The sequence below is a fragment of the Rhynchophorus ferrugineus genome, unplaced genomic scaffold (genome assembly GCF_030347505.1).
Source record: "Rhynchophorus ferrugineus isolate W39M unplaced genomic scaffold, kcgeb_rfMv2 rfM9, whole genome shotgun sequence".
Taxonomy (NCBI): Eukaryota; Metazoa; Arthropoda; class Insecta; order Coleoptera; family Curculionidae; genus Rhynchophorus; species Rhynchophorus ferrugineus.
This window is the reverse complement of record NW_027472588.1, coordinates 19,435,264-19,459,865: the sequence shown is the minus strand read 5'-3', so window position 1 is coordinate 19,459,865 and position 24,602 is coordinate 19,435,264. Positions and strand designations below refer to the sequence as shown.

At 38.7% G+C, this 24,602-nt stretch overlaps 1 protein-coding gene across 1 annotated transcript in view; it reads left to right on the top strand.

Moving 5' to 3' along the window:
* LOC143202326 (uncharacterized) overlaps window positions 1–21,972 on the top strand; it is a 33,347-nt gene extending 11,375 nt beyond the window's left edge. Inside the window, exons 5-8 of the mRNA XM_076413783.1 lie at window positions 4,635–4,768; window positions 17,689–17,948; window positions 18,001–18,126; window positions 21,561–21,972. Of these exons, the coding sequence (XP_076269898.1) occupies window positions 4,635–4,768; window positions 17,689–17,948; window positions 18,001–18,126; window positions 21,561–21,732 (692 nt within the window). The 3' untranslated portion in view covers window positions 21,733–21,972. The remainder of the gene's footprint in view (window positions 1–4,634; window positions 4,769–17,688; window positions 17,949–18,000; window positions 18,127–21,560) is intronic.
* The last annotated feature ends 2,630 nt before the right edge of the window (window positions 21,973–24,602 follow it).

Below are 24,602 nucleotides of genomic sequence, written 5' to 3'. Positions count from 1 at the left end.
CGCCACCATTGTCATATTTACAATTATATTTTTCCAAATTCACTGTACGGTAATACCTTTGTCTTAAATATTTGACTATCACTTGACGATTTTTTGTCCCTTGCTGTAATCATTTTATTGGTTTTTATAGCAAGTAAAAAAATTCCCACTCTTTACTTACGGTGTTGCCGCTACTTAATTATTATTTAATTAATTACACAGGTTTGAAAAAAGATATCTTTGGAAAGGGACTTTTCATATTTCATTACGTAATCTTCAAGTCTTTGGCAATGCTAAATCCGAAAACTACATAATTTTTCTCATAGGACGTCATGTTTCTTGACAATTTGGGTAACGACTTGATACATTAAAATAAAAGAGAATAGACTTCAAAAATATATTATTTACAATTGATTGTTAATAAATATTTTTTATTTAATACGCGTTTCCCAACATGCATTAAAACCTTTTATTTTTCCCAGTGAGGCTCCTCTACTATATTTCGCTAATGGGAATAATCTGGAACGTCTATTCGAAACGTCCAACATTTTTGTTTCACCTTGCAACTTACTTCCATCATTCTCAAAATTTCCGGAAAGTCTAGGCGGGCATGAACGAAATGTACTTTTAGATTCATTAAACGACCTAAAGCTGTAGAGGCTTAAACATTTTTTTGACGATTTGTCTATAGTTAGGGTCTTTATGGTTGCCTAAAAATATTTCTACGACCTCATTAAGAACCGTCAGTGATAAGCCCTCTAGTTCCTTGTACGACGAAAACACCTTTCTTCTCTTTTGCTTCCGAGAGGTTTCGACATTTTGAAACTATGTATGTATGTACAGCGGTAGCACAAGAACTGTATGTCGAGATACCGATAATGCTTGTAGTCCTTTCTATTTACAGATTTAAGCTCCCTCGTCGTCCACTTTTTTAGTCCAGTGACTTGATCTGGTTTTTTCATATCTCTGCATCTTTTATGCTCTGGCATATCAATCGCCGTTGTGAAAGAGATCTCCCTTAAATGCATCCACCAAACTTTCAAAATTGGCGCAATGAACTAATTCGTCCTCTTAAGGAAAGCAAGGTGTGAATTCATTCTCACGATATATAGACCTGGAGGAGGTCACTCGTGGTAGAAGAAAGATTTAAGTCTCTTATCAAAACATTTGGTTCATCCTCAGAAAACAATTTTGGGACTTCTAACATCTTCCGTTTCGTAACTTTAAACGTCATGGGATTCAGGCACTGCACCATCTTTGTCAGAAACTGGAATCTCCGCCAATATCACAGTGGGCAGTGGACAGTCCAATATGGCAGTGTGGATGCTATGTTAAATCCTGAAGTTCCATATTATTTTCGGTTTTATTGTGTTTAAATAGATTGAGATCAACGGAACATGTTACAGGCATGTGTTATTTATCGATATGTCTTGTATTGAAAATCGATCAAGAATTATATTTTCCCAAGAAATCGTTTTTTTATATTTTAATATAAACCTTCTATAAAATCGATATATTCATCCTTTTTTAATATTGTAGGCGATAAATTGAAAAAAGTATCAAACAAGTAGCAACAATAACAATTGATATATTTAAGAATATAATAAGTTAGATTGAGAAACACTACGGCGATTATATCAAAACGTTCTTTACAAATTCAAAAACTATGAAAGTCTCCGAACGATTAACCTGAAAAACTACCTGAAACGGCCCAGAGGGACGGTATGGTTATGTAGGAATGTTCGTCGGGTCGGTCAATCGGTCGAAATGTGTGGCTGTCGCTGCAATTATTTGTCAGAACACTCACTACTATTTTTGAAAGGAATTTGCACGGGAACTAAAAACACTGGTTGAATCAAAGTTGCTTATTTTAACTTACGACTAATACATGTGGTCGACGGGAGAATTGACAGGATATTAGGTTAGGTAGAGGAAGTACGGTAGCGCTGTGGAAGTGGCACTGTTACAAGGGGACGGTGAAAAGAAAAGACAGCGAGACGTCAGCGTGATGGTCTTTTATACCCTGGAACTGCATGGTACCAATCCACCGGCGTTGCCAACCTTTGTAGTTGTTGATGGTGAATTAGTGGTGGCCTAAAGGGTCGTGGCGGTCGCCACAGTTAAAACACTCAAGAGCCCTCTCTTGTTCCGATCTATAAACGACTCGGTATCAATCCATTTTTCTAGAATGGGATCCTACAAAGTAAATAAACCCTATGACTCGCAATATACTGAATTGCCTACAGACTGATCAGAGTGACAACTAAGCCCGGCAGGCGGCGGTAAGGCGTCCCGGCTTTTAATACAATGATAATTATTTTCCAATTCTAATATAAGTAAATATTTAAAAAAAAATTAAACTTAGTATCAATAAACCATAAATTAATTTATTAAAACTATTACAAATTAATTCTCTCCTAACTACACTACTACACATAGTAGCGTAAACATTTTTTATAATTACATAATTTCCCACATTATAAACCAAAGCTTTCTTACGTTCCTTATTATAATTAATCTCGTTATACATGTATATTTTAACTAAATTTAGAGTTGTCTTCTTCCCAATTTGCTTTTAATTCTGTATTTTTCCAAAATTGTCTTCTAAAATCAGTTTTATACAATAATAAATGTCACTTGATTGATCTAACCCATATAACAGTAGACTTAGCGTATTCTAATTTACGGGACACCATATTATTACAGGTAAATTGGACTTCTCCCAGAACTTGATCACCATTTTTCGGTACGTCGCGTTGTTTTGCAATTTTTGGCATTTTAATTTTATTGCAACGTTCCACCTAGCCATTAGTGGGTCGCGTACCCACTATTACAAACCACAACTACGAAAAAGTTATTGATCTCCCCTAGTTTTAAAAGTTCTGTAACTAATTCTGAAATGAGAGTCGAGTACCTGTCAAAGATAATAAGTCAAGGTTTACTGTAAAATCTAAAAGAATTAACCAAATAGTTTATGCATCCTTTTAAATGGCGGATTTATGGATTTTGTTATATAATTTTGGTATATACGGTAACAATAATCAACAATTCTTTATAACCATTTGGAATTACTTCCAACAGAACGAGAGGGTCTACATGTAAAGGTATAATATACTCTTACCACTAAACTTATTTTTAACTTCTAAATTTTCGATTTACGAGGTCATAACGTAATATAAAGAATTTACTTTCCGAATGCTCCGTTACAATTCTCATTATCACGATTTTGACACATTGCAATAGTTGAATCCATGGCATTTTATGGTTAAGTATCGATATTTTCCACTTCAATTTTTATATAAAAAAAACCCGAATTATATCTAATGGAGACCTATTTATAGCGTAATACCTTTATCTTCATGACAAAATGGAGATCGCGCTTCTAAAGACTTCTACAGTTACAACGTTTTCTTTAATTAAGCTAACAGGTGATCCTGAATCTAACATTGCAGTCATATAAGTTTACTTACAAGTCTGATCAGCCTTACCACTGATCTCATAGTTAATAGGAATCAAACATGGTAAGAAACATGAAGTAAACTGGTTGATGTTGCAGGTTATGGTTCCTTTCGCGAAACACTATCACGTTTCAGACCTCCTTCACGTCTTTTTTCCTAACCACTACGCTAATGCATCCGACCGGAAACGTAAAATACGACCTTGATCTCGAATGATCTGTCTGTCCAAAATGCAGTCAGAAATGACTGCAGTAAATAAACCATACGGCCCTCGCCAATACATCGAATAGCCTACAATATAGAAATAGGTTTTTTGAATATCTAAAATGTATCAAAAAAGACCGTTTCTAAATAATTTCTACGATATAGTGTTAAAAGTAATTGTTATAAAGAATATCAATTTTTTTCCCAAATATCGATATTTTTATACACCTTTTATGCAAGTGGAATAGGTATTAAAAACGACATTGCTTCAATGCACCGATATATTTTAAAGTCTCCTTTTACCAACTATGGATTTATCTGGACTGGGCCTAAAGTTTAACGTAGGCTCCGAACCACGGTCCTCAGCAATAAGCCTACCGACTGGCCAGTGACCGACTGTAGAAATCATCCCAGACGACATCCGGTCTTACCCAGCCTGGTTACTGGCGTGACTAGGAACATTCACAAATTTTAAACAATCATAAACATTGGGCGGCTATCGCAACAGTAGAAGGACCGTCCCTTCGCCTTTACTACTGCGGCACCAAGCCGGCTGCACCGATATATAGATATTTTGGTTTCTTCTGCATCTTCTGCTGAAATTATTAATATTGTTTTCTCAAATCTCGATATTTTTTATACCATTTAATTGTATACTTTGTTATAAACCAACAATTTTTTGCTCTTCAGAATGAACGATATATAAACTATCGATATTTTTTTAAGGCTGATATAGCGAAATAAGATAGATCGATCATTATCATAATATAACTCCATTATATTATGCTCTAAAATTGTGAGAGTTTTTTACATATTTGTTTAATTTAAATATAATGTTGAAATAGTTACTAGATTCAACGTTTGAGAATTAACAATTTCATTGCATAGACAATGACACATGAATTTATATAAAAAAAATCATTTAATATTAATTCATAATCATTATATACTAAAAACATGTTAAATATTGATAAAAAAATTGTTCTATTTCAGGTATATTCGATAAACTGACTAATTTAGAATTGTTGAACTTAAGGAAAAATAAAATAACTCATCTCTCTGACAACCTTTTTAATAAAATGGATAGTCTGAAGATACTACAGTTGACGAGCAATCAGATTATGCAGGTAAAGCGAAAAAAATAAGATTACTTATCTATATTATACTTGTAATAATAGATTATACTGTGGTTTAATCTAATTTTCGGCGGCGCTGTATACGAACAAAGATAAAAGGTGAGTGAATAAATGTCTATCGATTTCGTTCAATACTTTTGATGGCGCATAGCACTGTAATGTAATATAACAGACATTTATTGATGTTTGGGATTTAAAATTTTTTATTGTAACACGATACAGGCTTTTTATCTGTAATAATTGCTTCAAAATTTGATATTAAATATAATTATTGTCAATTTCAATTTAATAAGTGTTAATGAAAGATAATTTAGCGATAGCCTTAAATTGTCAAAAGCAATAGAAGAAGTGAAGGTTTTAGAATCAACCCTGTAAAGTGAACATCTCAAATCTGATGCATACTCTTACTCGGCTACTAGTGTTACAGTTTTTACAAACTACCAACATAGCGATATCGAAAGAAATATTTTGGTTTGGCTATAACGATCCAATAATCGTTCTATTTTCGCATTTATTCAGGATTTCGATGCCGTGTTCAAGCCAAGCTATGCTGCATCGACACAATGTTCCAATTCGAACATCAACTGCTGCTGTACCCCTGATAAGAAGTGTTTTGAGTGGCGGAGCACTGCCATACAAGAGAATGACTTTGCGTGTGTTAATCCCAATTGATACCGTTTCGGTGAATAATACGTGCAATATATGTTGTTTATCTTTTCAACTGATGTTAGCAGAAAGGTAGGAACAATTACAAAGGTGCATGGGCTCCTCTTTTAAAAGAGTCAAATGTCAACCTCTACTGCACGTGGGGCAACCTACCAGCTGTTTAAGTTGCACACTGGTACTAGCTAAAGAGGCTCTGACCACCATCTAAGGGTGGTAGAAAGCCGACCGAATGCGTATCATGAGTAAATGCTTGGTACCACAGGCCAGGGCCGACCCAGCCTACAGCGGTACAGGACCGAACAACCGGAGAGAAATAAAAGCTAAAGGGAATTAATTAGCCAATTTGGAAATGAATAAACACAAGCTAATACAGAAAAATTAAATCAGAAATATGAAAATTAGGTGGCAACTAATAATATATGGTTCCTGTTTCGACTCCATTTACGACGATTTCGATTCCGTTACGGCTCCGTATATGACCAAGTCGATTCCGCGCTTGTCCTATCTCCGTTCCACCTCTGAACTATCTCGTCTCTCTTTCGACTCTATTTACGACGATTTCGGTTCCATATCCGACCTAGTTGGTTCAATTTGAATTGTAGACCATTTTTCATTGGCTCTGGTGCTTGTTAAAGCTCTGAGCTGGTCGTTCCTACATAAAATATCCAGAAAAGTTCACGAATAATTATCCGGGCACCTGTTCAGGGCCGTTGAGACATTACTGTACATTTTGTTCCCTTTAGTTTCCTCGTATGTTCGCGCCTGATCTCTAGCTTGGCCGCTTTCTTGAGCGCCTGCATGTGCCTCCTCTTGGCTGCTGTTCTGGGTTTCCCTCTTATCAAATTCGATCACAGTTTCGGCCCAAACGTTGATCTTGCAACAGTTTCCTCATCGACTACCTCGTCTTCGTTTCTCGACTGATAGTTCCCATTGGCTGTTCGGTGTCTGTTTCGGGCCTCTACCCCTTTTTCAATTACGCAAATCTCAAAAAAAATATGCGTATTGTCTTCTGGTCCTGTACGACATTCGTAGAGTCCATCAGTTGCAGAGCTTTCCTGCTTAGTCCTATGTTTCCTGTCCCTACTTGTTGGCAGTATTTAAAAAGGGTTCTTACTTTAATGGATTATTCCCATTGTCAAGCCCAGACACCTTTTTGTATCTTTGACCTGGATGATGTTTTCACCACGCCTCAGTCTTATAGTTATTTTACTCTGCTCCTGCCTCGTCTGCACACTTTTGGCAGTTTCCCCAGCTGTTGTTCCACGTAAGATCCAGTCTACCTTTGATGTTTTTATTGCTGAGAGAAATCAGCTGATCATCCGCGAAGGTCTGAATTCTCATTCCGCAATCCCCTACTTTCAATTCAGAGAATTTGCGGAACCAGCTGTTCATGCCCAGCAGCCAGAGCGTCGGCCGAAAGATCGACCCTTGCGGACAGCCCTTGTCAGTTTCCATTACTACCTGGTTGCTGATGACTGTCCTTTCCGTCATGAAGCTAGCTATGAATCTTGCCATTTTCTTATTTATTTTCCGCTATCGGTTCGACTACGAAATAACTAATTCCGCTTTCGATTCCATTTGCGACGATTTCGGTTCTTCCATGAAGTCGGTCCCGCGCCCGTTCTACTTCCGTTCAGCCTCCACAATATCTTGTTTCTCTTTCGACTCCAGCGACGATTTCGGATCCTTTTCCGATCAAGTCGTTTCCGCCTCCGTTCTACTTCCGCTCTCAGCCTCCAAAATTTCTTGATTCCCGTTCGACTAAATTTGCGAATCAGTTTTCCAAACATTCTTGTTTCTTTTCCGTCTCCAATTACGACGATGTCGGTTCCATTTCCTATCAAGTCCATTCCACGACCGTTCTAATTCCTTTCAGTCAGCCCCCAAACAATGTTGTTTCTCTTTCGACCCTATTTGTGCCTATTTCGGTACCGTTTCCGATCGCGCCGGTTCCGCACACGATCTACTTCCATTCAGTTTCCAAATTGTCTTGTTCCTCTTTCGAGTTCATTTGCGATGATACCGGATCGGGTTCATCTCCTTATCCGACCAAGTCGGTTCCGCGCCCGTTCTGCTTCCGTTCCGACTACAAGAAAACTCATTCCTTTTTCGACTCCATTTGCGACGGTTTCGGATCCGTTTCCGATCAAGTCCGTTCCGCCCCCGTTCTACTTCAATTCAGTCTCCAAACTACCTTGTTTCTCTTACGACTCCATTTGCAACGATTTCGATTCCATTTTCGATCAAGTCGGTTCCGCGCCCGCTCTACTTCCGTTCCGACTACAAAATAACTCATTCCTCTTTCGACTCCATTTGCGACGGTTTCGGGTCCGTTTCCGATCAAGTCTGTTCTGCCCCCGTTCTACTTCCATTCAGTCCCCAAACAACCTTGTTTCTCTTTCGACTCCATTTGCGACGATTTCGATTCCATTTTCGATCAAGTCGGTTCCGCGCCCGCTCTACTTCCGTTCCGACTACAAAATAACTCATTCCTCTTTCGACTCCATTTGCGACGGTTTCGGATCCGTTTCCGATCAAGTCCGTTCCGCCCCCGTTCTACTTCCATTCAGTCTCCAAACTACCTTGTTTCTCTTTCGACTCCATTTGCGACGATTTCGGTTCTCTGACCAAGTCGTTTCCGCGCCCGTTCTGCTTCAGTTCCGACTACAAATAAGCTCATTCCTCTTTTGACTCCATTTGCGACGATTTTAGATCCGTTTCCGATCAAGTCGCTTCCGCCCCCGTTCTACTTCCATTCAGTCACCAAACTATCTTGTTTGTCTTTCGATTTCATTTGCGATGATATCGGATCGGTCTCGCCTCCGTTTCCGACCAACTCGTTTCCGCCCCCGTTCTACTTCCAATCAGTCTCCAAACTATCTTGCTTCTCTTTCGACTCCATTTGCGACGATATCGGTTCCGCTTCCGATCAAGTCGTTTCCACGCCCGTTCTACTTCCGTTCAGCCTCAAAAAATCTTGTTTCCTTTTCGGCTCCATTTGCGATGATTTCGGATCGGTTTCGTCTCCCTATCCGACCAAGTCGGTCCGCGCCCGATCTGCTTCCGTTCCGACCACAAAATAACTCATTCTTCTTTCGACTCCATTTGCGACGATTTCGGATCCGTTTCCGATCAAGTCGTTTCCGCACCCGTTCTACTTCCATTCAGTCTCCAAAATATCTTGTTTCTCTTTCGACCCATTTGCGACGGTTTTGGATCCTTTTCCGATCAATTCGATTCTGCCCTCGTTCTACTTTCTTTCCGCCTCCGAACTATCACTTTTCTCTTTCGACTCCATTTGCGACGATTTCGGATCCGTTTCCGATCAAGTCGTTTCCGCACCCGTTCTACTTCCATTCAGTCTCCAAACTTTCTTGTTTCTCTTTCGAGTTCATTTGCGACGATTTCGGATCGGTTTCGTCTGCATATCCGACCAAGTCGGTTCCGCGCCCGTTCTGCTCCCGTTTCGACTACGAAATAACATATTCCACTTTCGATTCCATTTGCGACGATTTCGGATCCGTTTCCGACCAAGTCGGTGCCACCCCCGTTCTACTTCCGTTCAGCCTCCAAAATATCTTGTTTCCCTTTCGGCTCCATTTGCGACTATTTAGAATCGTTTTGCGCGCCCGTTGTGCTTCCGTTCCGACTACAAAATATCTCATTCCTCTTTTAAATCCATTTGCGACGATTTCGGATCCGTTTCCGGTCAAGTCGGTTCCGCCCACGTTCTACTTCCATTCAGCCTCCAAAATGTCTTGTTTCTCTTTCGACTCCATTAGCGACGATTTCGGATCCGTATCCGATCAAGTCGGTTCCGCGCCCGTTCTACTTCCGTTCAGCCTCAAAAAATCTTGTTTCTTTTTCGGCTCCATTTGTGACGATTTCGGATCGGTTTCGTCTGCATATCCGACCAAGTCGGTCCGCGCTCGTTCTGCTTCCGTTCCGACTAGGAAATAACACATTCTTCTGTCGACTCCATTTGCGACGATTTCGGATCCGTTTCCGCTCAAGTAGTTTCCGTGACCGTTCTACTTCCGTTCAGCCTCCAAAATATCTTGTTTCACTTTCCACTCCATTTGCGACGATTTCGGATCCTTTTCCGGTCAAGCCGGTTCCGCCCCCGTTCTACTTTCATTTAGTCTCCAAACTATCTTGTTTCTCTTTCAACTCCATTTGCGACGATTTCGGATCCGTTTCCACTCAAGTAGTTTCCGTGACCGTTCTAGTTCCGTTCAGCCTCCAAAATATCTTGTTTCATTTTCGACTCCATTTGCGACGATTTCGGATCCTTTTCCGATCAAGTCGGTTCCACGCCCGTTCTACTTCCGTTCAGCGTCAAAAAATCTTGTTTCTTTTTCGGCTCCATTTGTGACGATTTCGGATCGGTTTCGTCTGCATATCCGACCAAGTCGGTCCGCGCTCGTTCTGCTCCCATTCCGACTACGAAATAACGCATACCTCTTTCGACTCCATTTGCGACGATTTTGAATCCGTTTCCGCTCAAGTAGTTTCCGTGACCGTTCTACTTCCGTTCAGCCTCCAAAATATCTTGTTTCACTTTCCACTCCATTTGCGACGATTTCGGATCCTTTTCCGGTCAAGTCGGTTCCGCCCCCGTTCTACTTTCATTCAGTCTCCAAACTATCTTGTTTCTCTTTCGACTCCATTTGCGACGATTTCGGATCCGTTTCCGGTCAAGTCGGTTCTGCCCCCATTCTACTTTCATTCAGTCTCCAAACTATCTTGTTTCCCTTTCGACTCCATTTGCGACAATTTCGGTTCCATTTCCGATCAAGTCGGTTCCACGCCCGTTCAACTTCCGTTCAGCGTCAAAAAATCTTGTTTCTTTTTCGGCTCCATTTGCGACGATTTCGGATCGGTTTCGTCTGCATATCCGACCAAGTCGGTCCGCGCTCGTTCTGCTCCCGTTCCGACTACGAAATAACACATTCCTCTTTCGACTCCATTTGTGACGATTTCGGATCCTTTTCCGGTCAAGTCGGTTCCGCCCCCGTTCTACTTTCATTCAGTCTCCAAACTATCTTGTTTCTCTTTCGACTCCATTTGCGACGATTTCGGATCCATTTCCGATCAAGTCGGTTCCACGCCCGTTCTACTTCCGTTCAGCGTCAAAAAATCTTGTTTCTTTTTCGGCTCCATTTGCGACGATTTCGGATCGGTTTCGTCTGCATATCCGACCAAGTCGGTCCGCGCTCGTTCTGCTCCCATTCCGACTACGAAATAACGCATACCTCTTTCGACTCCATTTGCGACGATTTTGAATCCGTTTCCGCTCAAGTAGTTTCCGTGACCGTTCTACTTCCGTTCAGCCTCCAAAATATCTTGTTTCACTTTCCACTCCATTTGCGACGATTTCGGATCCTTTTCCGGTCAAGTCGGTTCCGCCCCCGTTCTACTTTCATTCAGTCTCCAAACTATCTTGTTTCTCTTTCGACTCCATTTGCGACGATTTCGGATCCGTTTCTGCTCAAGTAGTTTCCGTGACCGTTCTACTTCCGTTCAGCCTCCAAAATATCTTGTTTCACTTTCGACTCCATTTGCGACGATTTCGGTTCCATTTCCGATCAAGTCGGTTCCACGCCCGTTCAACTTCCGTTCAGCGTCAAAAAATCTTGTTTCCTTTTCGGCTCCATTTGCGATGATTTCGGATCGGTTTCGTCTGCATATCCGACCAAGTCGGTTCGCGCTCGTTCTGCTCCCGTTCCGACTACGAAATAACACATTCCTCTTTCGACTCCATTTGCGACGATTTCGGATCCCTTTCCGGTCAAGTCGGTTCCGCCCCCGTTCTACTTCCATTCAGTCTCCAAACTATCTTGTTTCTCTTTCGACTCCATTTGCGACGATTTCGGATCCTTTTCCGGTCAAGTCGGTTCCGCCCCCGTTCTACTTTCATTCAGTCTCCAAACTATCTTGTTTCTCTTTCGACTCCATTTGCGACGATTTCGGATCTGTTTCCGATCAAGTCGGTTCCACGCCCGTTCTACTTCCGTTCAGCCTCCAAAATATCTTGTTTCCCTTTCGGCTCCATTTGCGACGATTTAGGATCGTTCTGCGCGCCCGTTGTGCTTCCGTTCCGACTACAAAATATCTCATTCCTCTTTTAAATCCATTTGCGACGATTTCGGATCCGTTTCCGATCAAGTCGGTTCCGCCCCCGTTCTACTTCCATTCAGCCTCCAAAATATCTTGACTCCATTTGCGACGATTTCGGATCCCTATGCGATCAAGTGGGTTCCACGACCGTTCTACTTCCGTTCAGCCTACAAAATATCTTGTTTCTCTTTCGACTCCATTTGCGACGATTTCGGATCCGTTTCCGGTCAAGTCGGTTCCGCCCCTGTTCTACTTTCATTCAGTCTCCAAACTATCTTGTTTCTCTTTCGACTCCATTTGCGACGATTTCGGATCCTTTTCCGGTCAAGTAGTTTCCGTGACCGTTCTACTTCCGTTCAGCCTCCAAAATATCTTGTTTCTCTTTCGACTCCATTTGCGACGATTTCGGATCCGTTTCCGCTCAAGTAGTTTCCGTGACCGTTCTACTTCCGTTCAGCCTCCAAAATATCTTGTTTCACTTTCGACTCCATTTGCGACGATTTCGGATCCTTTTCCGGTCAAGTCGGTTCCGCCCCCGTTCTACTTTCATTCAGTCTCCAAACTATCTTGTTTCTCTTTCGACTCCATTTGCGACGATTTCGGATCCGTTTCTGCTCAAGTAGTTTCCGTGACCGTTCTACTTCCGTTCAGCCTCCAAAATATCTTGTTTCACTTTCAACTCCATTTGCGACGATTTCGGATCCTTTTCCGGTCAAGTCGGTTCCGCCCCCGTTCTACTTTCATTCAGTCTCCAAACTATCTTGTTTCTCTTTCGACTCCATTTGCGACGATTTTGGATACGTTTCCGCTCAAGTAGTTTCCGTGACCGTTCTACCTCCGTTCAGCCTCCAAAATATCTTGTTTCTCTTTCGACTCCATTTGCGACGATTTCGGATCCTTTTCCGGTCAAGTCGGTTCCGCCCCCGTTCTACTTTCATTCAGTCTCCAAACTATCTTGTTTCTCTTTCGACTCCATTTGCGACGATTTCGGATCGGTTTCGTCTGCATATCCGACCAAGTCGGTCCGCGCTCGTTCTGCTCCCGTTCCGACTACGAAATAACGCATACCTCTTTCGACTCCATTTGCGACGATTTTGAATCCGTTTTCGATCAAGTCATTTCCGCGACCGTTCTACTTCCGTTCAGCCTCCAAAATACTTTGTTTCTCTTTGGACTACATTTGCGACCAATTCGGTTCCGTTTCCGATCAAGTCGTTTCCGCGTGCGTCCTACTTCCTTTCGTTTCCATTTGCGACAATATCGGATCCGTTTAAGATCAGGTCGGTTCCGCCCCCGTTCTACTTTCATTCAGTCTCCAAACTATCTTGTTTCTCTTTCGACTCCATTTGCGACGATTTCGGTTCCATTTCGCTCGTTCTGCTTCCGTTCCGACTACGAAATAACGCATACCTCTTTCGACTCCATTTGCGACGATTTTGAATCCGTTTCCGCTCAAGTAGTTTCCGTGACCGTTCTACTTCCGTTCAGCCTCCAAAATATCTTGTTTCACTTTCGACTTCATTTGCGACGATTTCGGATCCTTTTCCGGTAAAGTAGTTTCCGTGACCGTTCTACTTTCATTCAGTCTCCAAACTATCTTGTTTCTCTTTCGACTCCATTTGCGACGATTTCGGTTCCATTTCGCTCGTTCTGCTCCCGTTCCGACTACGAAATAACACATTCCTCTTTCGATTCCATTTGCGACGATTTCGGATCCGTTTCCGCTCAAGTAGTTTCCGTGACCGTTCTACATCCGTTCAGTCTCCAAACTATCTTGTTTCTCTTTCGACTCCATTTGCGACGATTTCGGTTCTATTTCCGATCAAGTCGGTTCCACGCCCGTTCTACTTCCGTTCAGCCTCAAAAAATCTTGTTTTTTTTCGGCTCCATTTTCGACGATTTCGGATCGGTTTCGTCTGCATATGCGACCAAGTAGGTCCGCCCTCGTTCTGCTCCCGTTCCGACTACGAAATAACACATTCCTCTTTCGACTCCATTTGCGACGATTTCGGATCCGTTTTCGCTCAAGTAGTTTCCGTGACCGTTCTACTTTCATTCAGTCTCCAAACTATCTTGTTTCTCTTTCGACTCCATTTGCGACGATTTCGGTTCTATTTCCGATCAAGTCGGTTCCACGCCCGTTCTACTTCCGTTCAGCCTCAAAAAATCTTGTTTCTTTTTCTGCTCCATTTGCGACGATTTTCGATCGGTTTCGTCTGCATATCCGACCAAGTCGGTTCGCGCTCGTTCTGCTCCCGTTCCGACTACGAAATAACACATTCCTCTTTCGACTCCATTTGCGACGATTTCGGATCCGTTTCCGCTCAAGTAGTTTCCGTGACCGTTCTACTTTCATTCAGTCTCCAAACTATCTTGTTTCTTTTTCGACTCCATTTGCGACGATTTCGGTTCTATTTCCGATCAAGTCGGTTCCACGCTCGTTCTACTTCCGTTCAGCCTCAAAAAATCTTGTTTCTTTTTCGGCTCCATTTGCGACGATTTCGGATCGGTTTCGTCTGCATATCCGACCAAGTCGGTCCGCGCTCGTTCTGCTCCCGTTCCGACTAAGAAATAACACATTCCTCTTTCGACTCCATTTGCGACGATTTCGGATCCGTTTCCGATCAAGTCGTTTCCGCCCCCGTTCTACTTCCGTTCAGCCTCCAAAATATCTTGTTTCACTTTCAACTCCATTTGCGACGATTTCGGATCCTTTTCCGGTCAAGTCGGTTCCGCCCCCGTTCTACTTTCATTCAGTCTCCAAACTATCTTGTTTCTCTTTCGACTCCATTTGCGACGATTTCGGTTCCATTTCCGATCAAGTCGGTTCCGCGCCCTTTCTACTTCCGTTCAGCCTCCAAAATATCTTGTTTCACATTCAACTCCATTTGCGACGATTTCGGATCGGTTTCGTCTGCATACTCGACCAAGTCGTTCCGCGCCCGTTCTGCTTCCGTTCAGCCTCCAAACTATTTCCCTTCTTTTTCGACTCCATTTGCGATGATACCGGATCAGTTTCGTCTCCGTTTCCGATCAAGTCATTTCGGCGACCGTTCTATTTCCGTTCAGCCTCCAAAATATCTTGATTCTCTTTCGATTCCATTTGCGCCGATTTCAGTACCGTTTCCGGCATAATTGGTTCAGCACCCGATCTACTCTCGTTCCGACTACGAAATAACTTATTCCACTTTCGTTTCCATTTGCGACGATTTCGGAACCGTTTCCGATCAAGTCGGTTCCGCCCCCGTTCTACTTCCATTCAGTCACCAAAGCATCTTGTTTCTCTTTCGACTTCATTTGCGACGATACCGGATAAGTTTCGTCTTCAAAATACTTTGTTTCTCTTTGGACTACATTTGCGTCCAATTCGGTTCCGTTTCCGCTCAAGTCGTTTCCACGAGCGTTCTACTTCCTTTCGTTTCCATTTCCGACAATATCGCATCCGTTTAAGATCAAGTCGGTTCCGCCCCCGATCTACTTCCATTCAGCCTCCAAAATATTTTGTTTCTCTTTCGACTTCACTTGCGATGATATCGGATCGGTTTCGTCTCCGTATCCGACCAAGTCGTATCCGCGCCTGTTCTGCTACCTTTCCGACTACGAAATACCTCATTTCTCTTTCGACTCCATTTGCGACGATTTCGATTCCGTTTCTGATTAAGTCTGTTACGCCCCCGATCTACTTCCATTCAGTCTGCAAACTATCACGCTTCTCTTTCTACTCCATTTACGACGACTTCTGTTCCGTTTTCGATCAAGTCGTTTCCGCGACCGTTCTACTTCCGTTCAGCCTCCAAAATACTTTGTTTCTCTTTGGACTACATTTGCGACCAATTCGGTTCCGTTTCCGATCAAGTCGTTTCCGCGTGCGTCCTACTTCCTTTCGTTTCCATTTGCGACAATATCGCATCCGTTTAAGATCAGGTCGGTTCCGCCCCCGTTCTACTTCCATTCAGCTTACAAAATATTTTGTTTCTCTTTCGACTTCACTTGCGATGATATCGGATCGGTTTCGTCTCCGTTTCCGATAAAGTCGTTTCCGCGCCCGGTCTGCTCCCGTTCCGACTTCGAAATAACTCATTCCTATTTCGACTCCATTTGCGACAATTTCGGATCTTTTCCGATCAAGTCGGCCCCCTCTACTTCCGTTCAGCCACCAAACTATCTTGTTTCTCTTTCGACTCCATTTACGACGATATCCGATACTTTCGTCTCCGTATCCGACCAAGTCGTTTCCGTGTCCGTTCGGAATTCGAAATAACTCAATCCTCTTTCGGCTTCATTTACGACGATTTCGGTAAGTTCGGCGCCCTTTCTACTTCCGTTCAGTCTCCAAACTATATATATACGATTTTGGTACCGTTTACATCACAGTTGGTTCAGCACCCGATATGCTTTTGTTCCGACTACGAAATAACTTATTCCTCTTTCGATTAACTAAATTATTCGATTTCTCTAACTCATTCCTCTCTCGATTCCATCTGCGACGATTTCTGATCCTTTTCCGACCAAGTCCTTTCCATTTCCTTTCCGCCTCCGAACTATCTTGTTTCTCTTTCGACTCCATTTGCGACGATTTCGCTTCCGATCCTCTTCCGATCCGATCCATCAAGTCGTTTCCGCGTCCGTTCCGCTCCCGTTCTTAATTCGAAATAAATTGTTTCTCTTTCGATTTCATTTGCGACGATTTCGAACAAATTGAAAATAACTCGTTTCTATTTCGATATCATTTGCACCGATTTGGGTTCCGTATACGACCTAGTTGATTCCGCGCCCATTCTGCTCCCGTTCCGAATTCGGGATGACTCGCTTCTGTTGCAACTCCATTTGCGACGATTTCGGTTCCGTTTCAGCTACGTATACGAACAAGTTGGTTCCGTGACCGTTCTGCCTCCATTTCCGCCTTCGATCCGTTTGTTTTCTCTTTCGAATCCATTTGCAATTATGTTTCGGTTTCGTTTCTGCCCCCGTATTGCTTCCTTTACACCTTCGAACGGTCTCGTTTATATTTCTATTCCAATTTCGACGGTCTTGGTATCTTATCAGGTCCATTTCGATCCCATTGTTTTCTGCGTCAACAATCTTTCGGTTCTATTTCCAATATGATACTATTCTGTTGGAGTTGGGCTTCTTTGCTGTTTGGATAGCTTTTCTGTCTTTGTTCTTTTGTCGCTGTTATTGTAACTTTATTCTAATACCATCACAACCCTTATTTTCCCCAATATTCACTACATCACATCACCAGATTTGAGACTGATTCGTACGTTATATATCGATATTTGAATATATGGATTTATATACAACGTATGTATACATGGATATGTGTGTTGCATATTATTTTGTGTTAGGTTTATAAAATATTTTTTCTTGAATATCGATATTTTACGTAATAGCAAGGTGCTATTTCTCCAGTTAACTCTCCCAAAAATTTTTTAATATCAATATTGATATTAAATTTTTATTTCCAGGAATGAATTTATTTATATTGTTTAATTGTTTCAATTATTTGAATATATTAATAAAATGTCTATTTATAATTTTAAATTTCAAGAATAATAACCAATACACTTAATATTTCCGTATGTAGAAAAAAGTGATACGAGTATAAAATTTGGCGTGCTATGTCATGTGAAAACCCCATCCATCATTGTCAGAATTTAAAATTTATAGTCCGTGTGTTCTGTGTCATAAATAGCATTATAACAATAAAAAATATTCCAACAATTGCAATGCTATTATTGAATTACACCATACTTACCATGAATTATACAAACAATGAAATTGACAGAGCTCTTAGAGCTGCTTTAAGGCTCAGGCTCCAATTTAACCTGGTCTATGTGAATCGTTGGTACAGCACCACCGTAAGAATCTGCGTCAGTTATTTGAACGAAGATATATCTTAAAATTAATCTTTCAAATAAAAACAAAATTTCACACGACAATTTCAACAAAAAAAATAGTTTCCTTAATACGCTAATTTTTTTCATGCTACTTGAACATCAAACCATCATTATTGAATATTAATTAAAGATGTTAATTGCAGATTTTTTGCTGATTTGGTATGATTGTTAACTTTTAATTGAGAGAATTTTTGAAAGTTTGCTGAATTAAATCTATATTTACAGATAACTACAAATGACTTTATTGGTCTAAGCAACTTAGTGGAGCTTCACCTCGGCCAGAACATGATCAGCGATCTACCGGAAAATGCATTTCTGAGGAATAAAAATCTCGAGAAGCTCTATCTGTTTTCAAATAATCTAGAGGAACTGAATGATAAGTGTTTTAATGGTTTAGTAAGCTTGACATTCTTGTTAATCAACAACAATATCTTGAAGGACATCAGTTCAAGAATTTTTACGTATACGCCTAGTCTACAGAAGCTGTAAGTTTAAATTCTATGTTTTAGTATTGGTTTTGTTATGTATACTTTTTAGGCAACTTGACAGCAATCAGTTTCGATATTTACCAGCAAAAATTTTCGATACACTTACCGGACTACAGTCAGTAAAGCTAGCTAAGAATCCCTGGCATTGCGATTGCAACATTTTATATTTATCTTTGTAAGTTAATACTAAACTGATGCATAGCTGAACATTTCTCAGTTTTTCTCTTTTGATATTACTATGTGATTGTATGTTCCTAAATATTTTTTTCACTTGATAAAGGCATTTTTTGAGAAAATGGGGTGCTTTGGCAGTAGAATTCTTAGTAGTAGATAAAATCAATGAATGAAATCGCAATTGTGAACGTTACATAATTAGAGTCTACATACAACGAATAACTCATAATACGTGACGACAAAATTTTTATTTTATGTAAAGAAAGCAGCTGTTTACATTGATACTTTGCATTTTTACCACTGTGGTGAAAATACATGTAATCGCCTAATATATTATTTAAAATTTTGATTATATTAATAAATATTTGGAGTATTAGTCGGCTAGATAAATAATTTAGTGATTTTAGTTGTGATACTATTTATACGATGATTAGATATGAGTACATGAGGTGGTTTGTCCAGTAACCAAGTGGTTACTCAAGAGGAAAGCAAAATTTATTTTAATATATTTATTCAAACAAATAACATTTTAATTAAGGTTAATCTGCTTAACCTGTTGTTGTTTATTGTAACGTAATTGATGTCAAATTACCATAGCCAGCTAGACGATTGAACAGCACGTTTAAGTGAAAATATTTTATTATAAAATTGGTGGTAGTACACAAAAACCTTCAAACTTCCAAACACTCTAAAGGCGACTTATTAACCTTAGATGGCAATATATATGATGATTGGTTCGGTAAATAATAAAGACAGGTACGTCAGTCGAGAAAGTGTGTAGAAGAACCTATTCGTCCTGTCGCAAACTTGAGTTAGACACTGGTACAAAATCGATTTGAATCAAGAACTCAACGTTAATGATTATGGGCAATGCCGATGGTCTACTAAAGAGGTATTAGAAAATTTGGAAAAGAACTAATATTTTAGCTTACAAATAATTTTTTGCAGCGGAGCTGGTTTTTTGATAAATCTATATGTTAGCAAGCATAATGCATATTTGTGGAATGACGCTAGCGCACACGCGGCTCACCAGGTGGCATTTTAGTTCCAAAAAGTCACCGTATTTTAACGACTTTAGACAAGACATTTTAGTTTTTATTAAAGAGCATAGACGTGGACGTTATGTACTTCCAGCAGATTAACGTTTTCTGCCGCAAAGTGAATCTGTTGATGGACAATCAGCATTAAGATCCTGCAAAGAATGGTTAACTTTTACGGTGATAACTCGTATTGGCTACCCACAAGCTGTTTCCTTGTACGGTTTTCTGAAGCCATAAGTTTAGGCCAATAGGCTGCAATTAACCTGTGTTCTTAAAGCTAACATGATCCAGGCCGTCGTTCAATGTTAGCCGGATATAGTACACAGAATCATTGAATAATGAACCACTCTAATTCGTGTCATTGTGATAAGCCGTCAATGTTTGAATGAAGCTAGAAAACACACATATAGGAATACACGCACATAAGAGGTGTCGCCAGGCAATATTATGATTTGATACATGGGTCATTCTATTCTACTGATACCAAGCTTCAAAGCTTTATATGCTTTTTATATGCTGTATTTTGTAGAAGTAAAAACACCATCACAGATTTATACCTTTTTTAAAATGTTAAGTTTTGTGTCACGAAAATGTCAGAAAATGTGCATTTGCAGTATGTATTAATTTTCTTATTTGCGCTTGGTTATTAAGGCGTGGTTATGGAAATTCAAAAGTGGTGATTTCGATATGCGAAACAAAGTGTGTTCAGGTAAACCGAAAAAAGTTTGAATAAGAGAAACTGCAAGAGTTATTGGACGAAAGCCTTACCCAAATCCAAAAATAATCGACAGAAGCTTTAAATGCGACCCAATAAATAATCAGCTACCGATTACGAGCAATGGAGAAAATCCAAAAGACGAGAAGATGAGTGCCACATTAATCGAATGACATTAATGAAATGCGGCTTCAAAAATATGATCCGAATTCACTTCTGCATCGAACAATAACTGGTGACAAAAAATGGATCTATTTTCAAAATCCTAACCACAAAAAATTGTTATCACCTCGCGAAGCTCGCCGATCCTCTCGAAGAATCAATAATTTTTGTTGCAAAACAATTCACAGTGTTTGTTTAGACCAATGTGGGCGAAGTGTTGATACTTGGTGAAATATTTAATAGTGACCGTTATGGAAAAAATGATCAATTTGAATCATGCATTAACGATATACGTCTAGAATGGGCGCGAACACACACACACACACACACACATATATATATATATATATTTAGGGTAAATGATGTGGCTCGGTGAATGGAGGTAAAACGAAATGAAACAGTGGTGTTTACATTATGTGACCGTTATTTATTGGCTATATAAAAAAAATATGTGAAAACTTAGACTTAAACTGGAGACTGGAGTTCTAGTTGGCGCTGCTGGCAAACCGCCCGTGTTCAACATCTGGGATTATATTTCTGGGTATTTTATAGACCGTTATGCCACGATGTAAAATTCGATATGCCTCAAGGTCACTATATATATATATATTGATTATGAACCGAATTACTTACTTTGTTGGACGATTATATCGACCATAAAATGTGTAATTGGCAGTACTTTTCTGAAACACAAGCTTTACTTTTGACTTAATATCCATAATTTTCAACAAATCTGTTCATTATAGAACGATACTCTAAGGCAATTAACAACACATCCATCTCACATCTGTCAAAACCCTCCCATATCTCTAAAAGAACTCTATATTTATTTAATTCACCACTTCACGTCATAATACATTCTCCCCCTCTATTGGAGAAGCTCTTCGATAACTCTTGGCTGGCGCTCAACTAGAGCCTTTTTACTTGTAATCAGTGAACGAAATATGAACTGGCATCACTTTCTCTTCTAAACGCCTTGGTTACTTATAATTGAGCCTCAATTAGACTCCGATGCAATCAAATCTCACGACTTAAGTAAAAACTCTTTCAAAAAGGGTACGCTGTACACTAAATATAAATTTACAAAACGCTACCAACAAAGGCCACTGGTTCATTAAAAAAATCTATAATAACCCATTACACGTAGGGTCTGATAAGGATCGTTCATATGCTGGGCATAGTTAAAAATACTCAAAAAGGTCGACTTCCTTTAGAAAGTTGAGGTCTTCTTGAGATTGACAGGTTGGTCCTCAATTGATTTCATAACCAAGGCCAGTTTTTATAAAGTTCAGACAACTAGAACCGCTGTTTACTAATAAGTGACACCATCCAAATTAGGAACTCGGGTTTTAGAATCCATAGCTTATTGCTTTCATCGAAAAGGTCCAACTGTAGCTGGAAAACACATTTTATTTGCTCAATTTAATTCATCAAATTAATTTTACTATTTACACTGAGAATTTTTCAGCGTATTTTAAAATATAATGACGAATTATTTAATTACAATATATTTTTTAGATGGGTCGATTCAAACAGCAATAAAATTTGGGATTCCGATCCGTCCTGTAGAGGACCAGGTTACCTAGGCGGTCTGCTCCTCAAAGATATGACCTTTGACAAATTATGCGAAGGACAGTGGGCTAGCATGCTAAATTTATCCCCAAGAATACCCGTCAAACAAGAAGGATAAAATTCAAAATTAAAGATAACGCGGATAATCTTTTAAATTCGACGAAATCTGAGACTATGTGACAATAAATTATATCGCTGTTTACAATAATCATGTCTATTGTACCTATTTATGCTTTCATGTGTGTTTATTTTCTGATAATGTCAGAATATTAAATAAATAACACAGATTCGCCTTTGGCAATTTCTATTTCAATGTAATTACAAATAATTTTTAATATAATGGCTATTATACGTATAATGTTTTAATTTGTTTGTTAAATATTTTTAAGATTAAAACAATAATCTTTGCACTTTTTAATATTAACGAGGGAAAAACAATGATACAATGAAATAAAAAATCTAGTTGCTATATCTGATATCATTTTTGAAGTACGATTATAAATACCTATTATAGTTATTTAAATAAATCAGGAAGTGATATGACCATTTAACATTATCTAGGAAAACAATAGTTAAAATACTATCATTGTTAAATTAAAAAAGGCAGTGGATTTTACTAATAAATTATTCCTTAATAACTATTAAATATTACTTGCGGTGCGACAAAAATTTCGAGAAACTACTACTAATTGTGCGCTCTAATTTACATACGATCAAATATTTTTGAGAGCACAGGTATCTAAAGCGCTAATCCACCAATTTCATAGGATAATTTATGATTAATCTTAACCGTTAAGAGCTCTAACCGTTAAGAGCTCTAACATCAATTAAAATGAGGGTTTTCAGATATAATATAAATTTTATGTCTTTCTTGGAGTTGCTTTTTGTGTCTTAAATTCGAAATATCTCAATATGTGTGTAAAGATTTTGTTCACCCTTTATTCAATAAACAAAAGTTTATACCATTTAAATTCGACTTGGAATCGACTGTTTTAAGAGTCGCATTTCGAATACTTCATACTTGCAAATTTTAGATTATAACAGAGTCATGCAGAGACAGTTAAGATAGTTAAGTTCGATTAAGAAAACCATTAAAACATTTCTTCAATTCTAAACCATAGGCTAGATGACTAACAAAGAGCCACAAAAATATTAATTCATTATAATAATACGCTATAAAAATACTACATTTAATTGAAACATTGGCGTCATTGTAAGTTTCTTAACTACCATATACCCAATCTTTGAATGTATAACGCGTTCAGATTTAATTTGGATTATTTGTCTTATATTTCACATTTAAAAAATTGGTATTAAATAACCATCTAATAGAAAACATAAATACAAAACTGGAATTTATTAAAGCAAGTAACCTAAATTTACCCACAATCAATTCGTCGATAATGACTATACTATGTGACAGTAACTGAAATAATAATTTTAAAAAGAATAAGAGAACTCTTATATAATTGAATGATAATTGCAGATACACTAATCATGAAATGTGGTAGTATTGAGGAACATTAAGTAAAAATACTATCTGTATAACCCTAGACAAGAAAAGCGGCTATTGGGAACTGTGAGAATAGTGTTATTGAAATCAACCACTATATTTTCTAAGATAAATCAAAAAAAGTTTGAAATTGAAAGTTTGTATTCATGATTTGAGGATACAGATGCAAATGTATTTTTAGGACAACACAAATATTCATTTTACATAGTTATTAGTAACTACAATACAATAAAAGTTTTAAATTACAATAGTCTCGCAATTTTATAAGCATGTGCAATTGTAGTCAATTAATTTATAAAGTTTGTGTTTTGACATGTTTTAACATATTAGGTCTGCTATGAATTTTTATACTAGATCCCCGTTTTGATTTTTTACATTACTCTTCAGTGACATTTTTGTTCATACAAGTTCTGTATGTAAGAATTGTTCGAAATGCCTGAAACTTCTATTTACTATAAAACACATTCCAGGCTGTACAAATTTAAGAAAATCACATTGTTCAATCAAATATACACATACCCTTACCTTACCTATTGGTGAAATATAGCCCATCAAACTGTTTAATGTACAAGTAACCAGATATTTGATATTGGCATTTCGTATTTTAACCATGATTTATTTAATATATTTATATAATAATCTATTTCTATATAAAATATATTAATATATTTCTTTGTATTTTAAGATGTGGACGTTCGATGGTGAATAGCAGTGCATGTTCAGTGAGTTTAATTAGAAAATAATTTTCTTCTGTCTAGTTGGCATTCGAATCTGACTTCAGGCACCCTTCTGTAACTCACATTATATTAAATATAATTGTCTATATTATTTGGTAGCTGAAAAAAGAACAACATTATTGGGCATTCTTATATACAATAAAACAAACAAATGAGGCATAAACTGAAATATTATCAACTGTGATGTTTATCTCGATATTATATTATCTTAATGACACTTTAGAACAATCTTATAGCTGTGAATAAATTACTGATGTTCATTATGTTCAGTTATAGCACAACATTATTAAAATAATATAAATATAAAATAACAAACCGGACAGTGTCACCAAAACAACTACGTCACGGGTAGATTTGTCTGAACGTGAACTTTTGTTTCTAATCCTTTTTTAGAAAAATAACTTTTATTACGGGTAAAGTATATGCGTAATACTGTCATAAAATAGTTTTACAAAAATAGTCATCTAGCCTATTGTAAAATTAATATTAAGAAGATAGGTGGGTTAAAAAATTCCAAAGAAATGTATTTTTTATCTTCAGCTGATACTGATTCAACTTATCAATAGTAAACTTCCCAAATACTCAATTGTAAAATATGTCTAGAAAATTATACCAAAATTTTAAATCGGTTAGAGTAAAATTCTAAAATACAGACGTTTTGGAAATTCCGTCCATCAGGCCACGTCAGTGTAGCGCGTTCCAGGTATATTTTAAAGCAGTTGCTTAGCCATTGTTTGT